Here is a 12,562-nt window from a genome sequence, read left to right as displayed (position 1 = left end):
CAAACACTAAGTGAAGCCGAAAAGGTGCCACAAATCGAAGCACTGACACAGGGGACCGGGCGTTGGAGTGGTATGCAATAGCGAATCAAAGGCCTTCGAGACTGTGTCAAGTAACACTTTTTAGCCGAGATGGAATTGAAGACCACAGATCTTGAGCTAATCTTCATACGTACCCCATCGGACTCTGCAACCTGACAGACAGAGGCGTGATGACGAAGGGTGACGCAGGGGCGCAGAAGTGCAGTGGCGTGTAGAATGAGACCAATGATCATCTTCCCTTCTCAGAAGGCCATTCATTGACTGGCGTTGCTCAGACTGCGCCACATACCATGTTCACCCTGTTGGAGCAATGAATGTAGTACATAAGATGAGAAGGCTTGAGATCGAGCTGCCACATCCTATAAGAGTTCTGCGTGGGTAGCTGAATGGTGTCAACTTCTTGATGGACACTCACACCAGACTTTGCCTCCCTCCCGTGACTCAACAACAGATATAGACCATTACAAACCTTCGATTATACGAAGCCATCATGTCCCACATCTCCGAACACACCAACGGCTCGTCCACTCAGGGCACCACCGTTGCTCCTCTCTCGTCGCTCAACCCGTCTCCTGATGTCACTCCTTCTGCCAATACAGGGAACGGCACTGTCACTCCCTCTGCCACTGTTCGACAGAGTGAAATCAATCAGGCAGATCTGCATGGGCTTTGGGACAAACGACGCGCTGCCGCCGTCCTTGCCACAGAAGGCAACGACGCCTATTCAGATCTTTATGATCCAACGATGAACAAGCGCAAGGATATCTATCCCGATGACAATGACAGCAAAGAGGTCATGCGAAACAGGTGGAACCCAGGGACCTACGCGCGTCTTAGTTCAGGAATTTCGGCCCCAGGTGATGAGAAGCATAAACCATACTTCGAGGCAAGTAGAGCTCACAACGCGAACGTCATTTCCTTGTTCAAGTCCCTGAACCAAGCGAACCAGGTGATTCCCAAGGCGTACGGAGGGACTATGGACCTGGAATGGCCATGCTCCAACTTGGATTGGGCATACAAGTTCGCCGATGAGTCCTGCCCCACAAAGTATTCTTCTGAAGATCTCGACACTGCCCATTGGTAGAAGGAGACTTGGTCGTGCAGGGTTCTAGCGAGTTGTCATGCTGTACATGTACGACTGGAAAGGTGCTTGGGTGGGCATTGCAGTGAAAGTAGGAGATGCAGAGGTTTTGAGTCACCAAGGGGTTCCTACATCCTCCAAGCGAATGCATAGCGAAGGGTTACAGCGATGAAGGACGGCGTGTCGCCTGATGCTCGTCAGCCGTCGTACGAAGATGTGAGGCTGGAAACCAAAGGCATCCTGATCGTTCTGTTGTGTGTCAGATTGATCTGTCGACGGAGCCCTGGCGGACTTGACAGACAGCGTAGAGAACGATAGAAGCAGAACGATCTCTCAAACCGATCGCATTCTGAACCACGTCTCCCATGTCACACTTGCCGCATTCGTTGACATCTCCAATTGCTACCATCACAAATAAATGCTGCACTTCTCCATGACACGGGGCGGTGGAGTACACGGGACACGACGCAGGTACCGAAGAATATCGAAGGTCTACGCATGATCGCAGGCTGTAGTCCTCACCAAAAGTCGATAATGAGTGATACAGAACATGGCGGATCGGCCGTGCCAGCCGCGAAGGAAAGGCATTACAGTATCGAACAGAGCCAGGACCGTATTGGCATGCCGAGCACACAGTCATCGACGAGTGGTGCTGTGATCGCGCCTCAGATGGTGGTAGTGAGGAAGACCAAAGTCCACAATGTCCTCCATTCGAAGACGTGTGAGAGAAAGGGAGTCAAGGAGCAGTCCGTTTTCTGTGGCAAGCAAATGGAAGGCTAAGCGTCGCGATCTCGTTCGTTCCAGCCGGCTTGCTCACGCGATCAAGGAATGGCCTCACTCGTGTCATCTCCCTCAGGCATAAAGGAGAGGATGCAGGGAGAGCGTCCACTGTATTCTGCAGACGGATATATAACCGGGATCTCTGTAATCTTGTCTTTACTCTTCCAAGCATCACAATAAGAGAGTTGACGAGACACTGCGCCATAATACTGAACTTCAACACACCATGTCTTACCCATCTATTCACTTGACCGCTGGGAGCTCTTCAGTGCCTGATACCACTGGCGGTTCGGGAACATTGGCCGTCCACACAAACACAGTTTCTTCTGCTGAAACAGGGGGCTCTTCCACTGATCCTGCTGCATCCGATCAATCTGCGAGTTCGGAAACAGATATTAGTCAGTATTGGAAAGAACGAAAACGGCTGACTGAGATTGTACTTCCACACCTGGAAGAGTTTTGCAGTTAGGAAAGGTGGCATACTTTCCATGCAGACCAAGACGCATGTGAATGAAATCAACGGATGTACGAGCAAGCTGGAGGCGGGTGGCTAGTTCATCATACGAAGATGCCCGAGGCTCATGGGAGTTATCTTCCGTTGGCTTGGCCAAGTATACTTGAACCAGACGCAAAAGCTATGCTTTGTACCTTTGTTCAGGAAAACTCGCCTTCCCCATTTCCGACAGAAAGGTTGGCGGCACGCAGCAGTCGACATGAGATGAACGTACCGCGGAACCGGGTCAATTAGACCATTAGCGAACGACCATCGTGAGATAAGGATTCGCAGAGCGAAAGGTCTGGACTGCATCATCTCATCAATGGAGGAAGGAGTGGAATGTTTCTCGCGGCCGTGAATAGATACAAGTGTGTTAGCATTAGTGGTATGTGCAGTATGAATGGAGATTGAAGGCAAGCAACAACTTGGATATCCTTCGTAGTGCTTGAAGGGTACTGTAGCACAAACGCTATTGTGCACTAAAGATGTAGCCGCGGAGATTGCGAAGTAGGAATTCATACGGGGCTAAATGGATGGCATGCCCTAGTAAAGGATCCTCCAATCTCCCACAGGTGTGAGGGAAAATTATGTCATAAGGATACATATGAGAAAGGACGACGACAGATTTCGTTTTACAAGCAGAATTCATGTCGACAGGTATAAATATGATTGGGAGGAGGCCCGGAGGGCTGGAAGAGGCATCGTTACAGTACGATCTTTCCAGTCCCCTGCGCCAAGCTGTACAATACTGTATACATTCTCGTAATTTAAGTTATCCGAGTACTCAATCTGACCTGTGAGCCCTTGTGTCCTAGAACTGATCGAGTTGGTACTGATCGTATTTTGAAAAGTTGCACAACATGTGGAGCAATCCTCAAAATATCGACAGTTGGAGCAGAGACGTTGTCTCCTCGAAACGTCTCACCAACACCCCGACCCGACAGTCGGCGTGATCGGGAGCCTGTCTCCAAGAGCTCCAGACGTGAATACTTCGGTCCTCCTACCGAAAGCACTCATCCTAGTGTAGTCAGCTACGACGAGGCGCTCGGAAGACACAGGCAATTGAGCCGCAACGCTCAACCTTCTGATAAGGCTAGCAGGGTCTGCCACGCTTCTTCCTTGAGACCTCCGAGCCGATCTACATACTACAGTCGAGCCAGCACCACCGTTGCCTCCCGTTCCGACAGCCGGTATTTGAAACCCCCCTCGCTGGCACGCGTTCATCCGGCAGGAACACGGGATACTACTGCGTCTGCTATCGAACAGCAATCCAATGCATACGTTCAAACCCAGCTTGCTGAAAGGTACCCCGGGTACCCCTCTACTCGACAATCTGGGGATCGGAGTGAGAATAGTGCACCAGTACGTCAATCCACTCCCCATACTAGGACCGCTCCCGGAGATGACGTTTGGTGACCAAAGTGAGTGAGTGGATGCGCATTGCAGTATTGAATCGCCTCATGCAGTACTCTCCGCCTTTATCGTCTACCATAGATAGAAAGGATGGATAGCGTAATGTGGCGGAGTCGGACAAATGAAAGCACAAAAGATGATTCGTGGTTGGGACTTTCGGTATAGTATGTGTCATGCACAGTGTCGAGTGGACAGCGTTGTTCTTATCAATGCACATATCAGCGACAGGGGAAACATCCAAAGCCATTTCAGTCTCCCGCCATGTTACATGTCGATCGTTCGAGCTGATACTCTTCCTGTCAACGAGAGATCATCTGCCACAAGTTTATACCTCAGCTTCCAGTATGTAGGTACCGACGCTGCCAATACTTGCGGCGTTTTTGGTGAGATCCCACCCATTGCGGCAACTAATTCTCCGAGTAATCGAGATCTATTTATACATCCGAAAGAGTCAGAATTATCATGATCTGGGGCTCACCGCAGCAGAGTTTAAGCGAAATAAAATGTCTGCGCATGCCCTTGCATCGATAGGTAGGTGACCAAAGATCCAAGGATGCGAAGATGCGATGGTGTGTGCCCCGTTCCAGCTTTGGACTTTCTCCACACACGAGCCAAGTGCGGTACAAACTGAAGGAAACGCTCATCCGAAAGTCAATGCTGGTGCACAGCTATGTGTTTGCCCTGTTTGAGACAGAGTCCAAGACACACAACGCTTTGACACAGCCTCCGCATCCGCAACGAAAGGTACTACGCGTCGCCATCACTACCAGGATCGATACAACCGTTGATGGTTGTCTTCCTAGCGTAAAGATAAGATAACACCACTGAAAAGCTACCACGTACGTTGCCAAAAGCTCGTCTCGTCTCGACGTATTTCGCCCTCTTTCAACCTCAGCACCTACCGCCGATACCAGGTCCAGATATATTGAAGGAACACAGCCAGAGCTGCGGGTGAAATAGCGAGAGTGCAAGGCGTCCAGGTCATGAGCATACTCGGGTTCACTGGCAATGGATGGGGAGCGGGGGAGAGAGAGTATGTGCCTATGACAACCAGAGAAAGGAGAGGTCCAACGGTAGGTTACCCTTCTGTGATGAACACTGAATACGTGCTTCCCCTGTCCGAACACATGTCCGCTGATATCTGTCGCAGCACTCTTTCATCCGATCTACACTGCTACATTACCTCCCCTCCACTCTCATCCTCGGAATAGGTATCATCATCGGCTCCAATTTCCCGCTCTACCTCTCCATCTACACACGGCGACCCTCATCGACCTTCTCTCTCCTACCTCCCTCACTTCCCGCACCACCGTCTCCCTCCACTTTTTCCCTCATTTTCTCATCCGGTCTGCCTCCACCCAAAGAACCTATACCCAATATCGTCCACTACGTGTATGGCTTGGCGTCAGAACCACAGCCTGATTTTCCGTATTTCGCGTATCTGGCGATGAGAAGCGCGATGACGGTCTTGAGGCCCGATAGAGTGTTGTTCCATTGTATCCATGAGCCCAAAGGATATTGGTGGGATAGAGTCAAGGCATGGGAAGGATGGGATGACGACGAGACGGGGATGAAGAAGGGATCGCTGGAAGTGGTCAAGGCGAGAGATGTACAGTGGATAGGAAGCGATAGACGACCTGTCAGACATGTAAGTTTGTTGACAATCATTGAGAGCTTCGTTTGTGTGTGTGACAAGACAGAACAATGAGCTGACTCAGAGAATGGCCTTGTCAGTTTGCTCACAAAGCTGATATCATACGGTTGGAAGTGTAAGTAACTCACCAAACCGCCTGCTGCGCCGTCACTCACTCCCGCCCACAGATTACTCGAATACGGCGGCATTTATCTTGATATCGATACATTCATCCTTCGACCTTTCGCCGACCATTCACTCCTTCTCCATGACACAGTACTGGGCATGGAAGCTCGTGGCCTTTCTTTCATTCACGGCTTGGCATCGGACGATGAGATGGAGCCGAAGGGACTGTGCAATGCAGTGATCATTGCTAGGAAAGATGCCGAATTCCTGCAAAGATGGTTGGCCAGCTACGAGGGATTCAGAGAAGATAAATGGACAGAACATTCTGTGGTGAGTCAGCTCGCATGTGGGCGACAGGATCATAGGTGGGCTGATGAAACGATGCTATGTGTAGGAGATGCCTTGGACTCTGGCAAAGATGTATCCTACGTCAGTAACGGTCCTGTCGGAAAGAGCATTCTTCTGGCCGTTGTGGACAGACGATCATATCCACGCTGTATACGAGACGAAGGAGTACGACTTTGAGAAATCAGGTCAGCTAGCGTGAGTACGATCTGACTCCCCCTCGAGTCAGGTGGAATCAAGAGTTAGCTTCGGGGAAAGGTGTTAGCACGAATGAGCTGACGACGATCGTTTTGCTTTTGCAGATATCACGCATGGGAATCCAAAGCTCGTCCATATCTCTCCAAGCTTGACCCATCTACCATCAACATTATCGATACTTCCTTCACCCAGATGGCCAGACAATTCCAAGAACCAGACGAGGAGAAACGACGGCGAGTGGCTGGCAAGGTGGATGGTATAGGGAGTGGCACGTCTGTCGAAGCAGGTGTCGAAGAAGCCGAAAAGGAGGAGGTTATAGGCGCGTCTGCAGTGGGAAGACGGAGGAGGCTCAGATGGGGCGAGGGCGTGAAATGAAGATTGCGCATCGGGACTCGTTCTCAATACACGCAAGGTAAGTATTATGCGTATAGCGAGAAACCAACGCGCATGTATTATTGATCTCGTATTTGTGTGTCACATTCGGTCACACCATTCCTCTTCGACCAATATCAGACAGTCGATTACTCGCTTCGAGGCACGTCGGTAGTGATGAGGAATCAGAAAGAGGTATGACGCTCCCGCACCCGCAATTAGCTGGAGCTCTAGCTCTTGTGTCATTATTATTAGTGTGATAATGGTAACCACGACGTCACAGCCAGGTTTTCGCAGCGTTTCATTACGGTAATGAGATCCCCCCCTGGCCTGGATGTCACTTTCTGATATGTGTGAATGCATGGTGACATCTTTTCAGGTGTGCCTGCAGGACATGTCCTACTTTTGTTGTTGTTGATGTTGCGGGTAGAAAGGAAAATTAAGGAGCTTGGGCTGCCTCCCTCCGGGAGACATGACATGCCAATGACGTCAAGATCGTCATCACCATTCGCGCACCCCACACAACAATTGGCAACACTCGCTCCTTCTCGCCGCTCTTCACCCACAAAGGACCACAGCTATGTCGCCATGATAGCAGAGCTGTGTCGAAACATGGTGTTGAGCATGATGGCAATGGAAGTGCATGCACTGCGTTCTAGCATGCAAAATATGGTCCGCATAGGCATACATGCAACCGATATCGAGTCGGCCAGACGCGACCAAAAATACGCCGCAGACGTAAGTCGAGACGGTGAAACCCAAAAAACGCCACCGTCATCCACTCGATCACGCTCTTTCTGTCTGGTAGAAAAGAACGGAACCTCTTGTCTGATTGGAAAATCGAAAGGACAGCACCACGCGCGAGGGCGCACCAGCGAGAGAGAGAAAGAGAGAGAGACAGCTCCTATCTTTGCGGTGTGGATGTATTAGTCTGCACGGTACGCAGATCAGGTTTGTAGCTCCTTACCTGGTATCCCCGCCCGACTCCCAAATTCCCCCCTGACAACCGCAGGAAAACTCGTCAGCAAATGCCAAAAGAAAATCTCCGGATTTGAATTGATTCCAAGCCCCTCCACTGCTAGCGTCATCGTTCTCTCACGCAGAGGGGACTTTTTACCCCACCTCAACTTACCCTTTTACCTCTTTCACACTCGATCGGTCATCATATTTCATCCATTGTCTCTCGGTCCTCATACACATCCCATCTCACTCTCTTTCTGCATACGTCTCTCTGTCTGCCATTCGATCGACATCAGTATCAACAGCTACATCGACCGTAGAACACATGATCCCATCAGTGCAGCCTGATTACTCTCTCTCTAAGCGATCAGACAAGTAACGAACAAGGAGCGGTTCTAGTACGGAAGAAAGTTTAGACAGTTTGTTGGATCAAAAAAAAGGAGGTGAGTGCCCGAGTGACGTCAATGACATAACGGTCCCATTACCTTTGGGATGGAGCGAACGCAATGTAACGAACGATTCATAGTTGTGACCTTTCTGCTGACTTATCCATTCATATCTCTCTCCCTCATCAATCAAGTATTCGTACCGTGCATCCGACATTCTACACGACAAGACGTTGCCGATCTCCACATTCGTCGTGTCCTCAATCACGTCGACACGCTTGTCATACATCGATACCTCCAGCCGATCACATCTCGCCCACCTTTCGACATCTCAATCACCGCAAGTCGACATAGATCTTCCGTGACTCGACGCCATCACCACCCCTTCGGTTTTTGAACAGAGAAACACCTGTCACGATCCCACCTTTCACCTTCCCTCATCTGTCGTCATTCACCCCCCCATCTGACAACACTCCATCGCCAATCTCGCCATCGCTGTTGGTTCCACTCTCGGAGAACAGTCCACCGCAGATCTCCTACAACCCATCGTCATCATCGTCGTCAGCTGTTCGTGATCGAGATCAAGAACAACATCTCGATTCACTCTTGGCAGCTGTCAAAACACCGACTCATCCTATTGCACAGCAGAACGAAGATTATCGAATAGCTATCGAAAAATTGGAAAACGCCAACTTGCAAGACGGGATGTTGTCGAGCTTCAAACGTGAGTTGCGTTGCTCGTTTCAGAAGTGGACGAGCAATTTTGTTTTCGGTGATATGTCCTACTCTACTCTCTTCCTGCCCCTTTCTTCCGCACTGGTATGATTGGGTCAGTCATACCAGAGGATTATCTCATACGCATTCTGAAAGTTGCTCGACTTTTCACTCTGCCATCTGTGTTGGACAAGCGTGTGTATTTATGTATTCTTGTTGTTGTGTCAGATTGTGGAGGAGGTGGCGTATGACGAAATTGGGTGGCCCGTGCTTCTCTTCGTTACTGCCACCTCTTCCTCGTCTGTGCATAACATGACATCTCAACGACATTCATCATTCGTCTTTTTTCGTTCTCCCCCTACTCCAGCCCTCCCCTTTTATGAATGCTTTCGACATGCCTTATTGTTCCCCCACATGCGTCAATCCCTCTCCTTCACCTTTATCATTCTTACCAACGCCTCCCAAATCTCTCTCTCCTGTTCCTACACCGTCGTCGCGATGTGATGCACTTGGAGAGAGGCTGACTCCAACGTCTCATCCCGCTCCGTTCCGATCTGTACCGCAACCTTTGACGACCCCTACACATTCTTCGTCACCACAATGCCTTCGACGATTTTGTCATCGATCCCCTCATGCTACTACACGTCTATCCCGACCTCTCGAAATGAACTTCCGTTTCTTCGAACATCACGACTCAATAGAAATCCTCCGACACGGCAAGCACGCTCAGCAGGCGTCTCCTGCTCCTACTCAAGAAACCAAACAAAGTCAAAATTCTGGGCACAGATCATCGAAATCTCAATCGCAATCTCAAGCTCAAGCCCAGTCGCAACAAGCTCAACAAGCTTACTACAACAACGACATGCCTTCACAAGGTCTCGCAGCGAGCAACGGTAAGTGTCAATCTGATCTGGTAGCTCGGAGCTGGATTGAATTTGAAATTTGATGGCGGTTTAAGCAGCTCAACCACAAGCGTCGAACTCTGCAAGCGGAAAAGCACCAATGGTCTCTCCTAACTACCGGGAAGAGGCCGAGAGGATTGTCGCTGATGAGAGGGCGCAAAGCGAGAAGATGCCCGTGTATGAGGTGAGCGCTTATCCGGAATTGAGCATCAGTCCCCTTTGCCTCCTACTGATGTCATTTGGATGACCTTGTCTTCTTCAGGGTCTGGAAGCCTACACCTTGATAGAGAAGATGGGTGATGGAGCCTTCTCCAATGTTTACAAGGCTGTCGAGCGTAAAACTGGCCGCAAAGTGGCAGTCAAAGTGGTTCGCAAATATGAACTCAACCACTCACAGGTGAGAGTGATCTCCTTTCCATTTCTAGAGCCCGATCGACGCCATATATGCGATCCACATTCTCCCAATGGAGGTTGCTATTCCACCCGTTTCTATCTTGTAGTTTCTATCCTGCTCTTTGCCACCTCCCGTGCCCTGGCCAGGCCGGGATCAAGGTGGTGAGGAGCTTTTACAATCTTCCTTTTGTATCTCTTTTTGCAAGTGGTTCGGTCTGGTAACGTCCAAATCTTGCAACCTCCGCACAAGAGCGATGCCGAACCACCGACGCTTCGATTGGATGCCTTGATGGTTTATCTCGAGGGCGCACATTGCGAAGCATGAATAGAACCACGACTGACTTGACGGGCGATTCTCGTTGTGATGTAGAACGGCAACAAGCATCTCAACGCCAACTTCAAGAAAAGACCAAGGGTCACAGAGGTTCGTTTTCCTTATATCTGTTGTCAAATCTCCTCCAATTTTGTGTCATGCCCGGTGACCGCCATTTCTTGTCTTTTCTTCGTTACGTTTCATCTACATTTTCTATCTTCGCAACTTGCGGTCGCTGGCCCTCGAGCGTCGGGAGTATTGTACATATCGCAGATAGTCGTAGCCAGTAGCTTAAGAGGGATTATCGCCCTGCCCGCTCTAGCTCGCCACTATCGTTCCAGGTCGTTCCCTTCCACACTCTCGCATTCCCACTCCAGTTGTTTACAAAAATTCTTCTTTTGTTGTAGTTCCAGACGGCAGTAGTATTTGAGACACAAGCTGATTCAAATTCTGTCACATTGTAGCGCGCCAACATACTCAAAGAAGTGCAAATTATGCGAGGTATTGATCACCCCGGTATAGTCAAACTATTGGGATTCTTCGAGAGCGATGAGCACTACTTCCTCGTCCTTGAGCGTGAGTCATCTATGCTTGAATTCATGCAGCGGTGCTGACTCGCGCGTCCTGTCGTAGTCATGGAAGGTGGTGAACTGTTCCATCAGATCGTCAAACTTACCTACTTCTCTGAGGCCTTGTCCCGGCACGTAATCCTCCAAGTGGCTGAAGGTATTCGATATCTTCATGAAGAGCGAGGTGTCGTTCATCGGTGAGTGGTATATGATTTTTATTTAAACAACGATCCTGACAATGGTACAGTGATATCAAACCCGAAAACTTGCTGTTTGAGCGCATTCCCATCATACCGGCTCGTCAACCCATACAACGACCGTATGATGAGGAGAAGGAAGATGAGGGCGAATTCCGACCTGGAATTGGTGGGGGTGGTATCGGTCGAGTGAAGATCGCCGATTTCGGCTTGTCGAAGATCGTCTGGGACGAACAGACGATGACACCCTGTGGTACCGTCGGTTACACTGCTCCCGAAATCGTAAAGGACGAGCGTTATAGCAAGAGTGTCGACATGTGGGCTTTGGGTTGTGTACTTTACACACTTTTGTGTGGTTTCCCTCGTGAGTGACTCGCATCAACAGCGTACAGGAGACATAGCTGATAGACGGAAACAGCCTTCTACGATGAGAGCATCAACGTTTTGACCGAGAAGGTTGCCCGCGGTTATTACACCTTCCTGAGCCCCTGGTGGGACGACATCTCAACGTCGGCAAAGGACCTCATTACTCACCTTTTGTGTGTTGATCCTTCTCAACGATACACCATTGACGAATTTCTTGCCCATCCCTGGATCAAGGTGAGCACCGGGAACAAGATGATGGATACATTCCGCTGACTATCCTTTAGGAGGCACCCTCTGCCGCTCCTCCTGCTCCTACTCCTCGAATGCCTGCAACTGCTGGCAACGCTCCTCTGGACTCACCATTACTGGCGTCAATGCGGGCTGGAAACCGTGAGGGCAGATCACCTGGAATCGGGGCCCTCAAAGAAGCTTTCGATGTTACCTATGCGGTGCATCGAATGGAAGAAGAAGGTGCTCGAAGACGTGCTTACAACGGGCCGGGCGGTGCTGGTACTCGAGGTTTCCTGCAAGGTCTCAACGAAGAGGACGAAGAAGAGGATGAGAATGCCCAACTCGAAGAAGCGAGACGGAAGCATGGTGAACTTGTGGCTCGACAAATTCAAGAACATCGAGGACGAGCGGCGGCCAATGCTGCTGCAGGCATCAAAGAGCAGCCTGTTCAACACTACGCTGGTCGAGGAGGTGCCAACAGGCGTGAAGCCGAGGCGGTATTGTATGATGGGAGAGCAGGACAGAGGGATAGAGGGCGAGGAGGGCAAGCTGCGAAGACGGGTAGTGCAGGTTTCGACCTCGATCTCAACAACGCTACCTTGTTGGGGAGGAGAGGAAAGAAGACAGCGCCCAGTCCATTGGCTCAGGATCCCACCAATGCCGGATCACCGATGAGATACTAGAGACAGCCAGTGAACTGGGGAGATAGCAGCGCATGTTAGAGCCTTGTACGATTAGGAGCAGTATCTATAAACTAGTAAATCCAGAACCCATTACAATTACGACCTATCTTCTTTTCCCTTTCCTAGTTTCCCTAGACCTTTCTTCCCCTGTTTTCCCTCCCACCGCTACATTAGCACATGTGATCACCATGATGACGAGAAGATGCTACCATCTTTGTTATCCTTCTGTCTGTCTTGAAAGAGACGCATCATGTATATTGCATGACATCTGCGTGTCATTGTGAAATCCCTGCAAGTGGTCCAGTTGCAAGAGTGTCCGGTTGATACGGCTATCGTTCTAACCGGAGAGGTTGCGGTTCCAAAAC

General features: G+C 50.1%; 3 protein-coding genes across 3 annotated transcripts; all 3 read left to right on the top strand.

Annotated features, from left to right (window-relative positions):
* Positions 1-529: 529 nt before the first annotated feature.
* IAR55_001509 (uncharacterized protein) lies at positions 530-1,123 on the top strand (the record flags this gene model as incomplete). Its single annotated transcript, XM_066944636.1, has 1 exon — positions 530-1,123. The coding sequence occupies one exon, from the start codon at positions 530-532 to the stop codon at positions 1,121-1,123; it is 594 nt and encodes a 197-aa protein (XP_066804559.1).
* A 3,669-nt stretch (positions 1,124-4,792) lies between these two features.
* Positions 4,793-6,486, top strand: IAR55_001508 (uncharacterized protein; the record flags this gene model as incomplete). Its single annotated transcript, XM_066944635.1, has 6 exons — positions 4,793-4,882; positions 4,960-5,457; positions 5,544-5,578; positions 5,631-5,898; positions 5,963-6,111; positions 6,216-6,486. 6 exons carry the CDS (start codon positions 4,793-4,795, stop codon positions 6,484-6,486), a joined length of 1,311 nt encoding a protein of 436 aa, XP_066804558.1.
* Positions 6,487-8,534: 2,048 nt separating this feature from the next.
* On the top strand, positions 8,535-12,197 carry IAR55_001507 (uncharacterized protein; the record flags this gene model as incomplete). Its single annotated transcript, XM_066944634.1, has 10 exons — positions 8,535-8,553; positions 9,245-9,436; positions 9,505-9,629; positions 9,708-9,842; positions 10,209-10,262; positions 10,616-10,727; positions 10,785-10,917; positions 10,968-11,281; positions 11,336-11,517; positions 11,568-12,197. 10 exons carry the CDS (start codon positions 8,535-8,537, stop codon positions 12,195-12,197), a joined length of 1,896 nt encoding a protein of 631 aa, XP_066804557.1.
* Between the last annotated feature and the right edge of the window lie 365 nt (positions 12,198-12,562).

The sequence above is a fragment of the Kwoniella newhampshirensis genome, chromosome 3 (assembly GCF_039105145.1).
Source record: "Kwoniella newhampshirensis strain CBS 13917 chromosome 3, whole genome shotgun sequence".
In the NCBI taxonomy this organism is placed as follows: Eukaryota; Fungi; Basidiomycota; class Tremellomycetes; order Tremellales; family Cryptococcaceae; genus Kwoniella; species Kwoniella newhampshirensis.
This window is presented reverse-complemented; position numbering and strand designations above follow the sequence as displayed.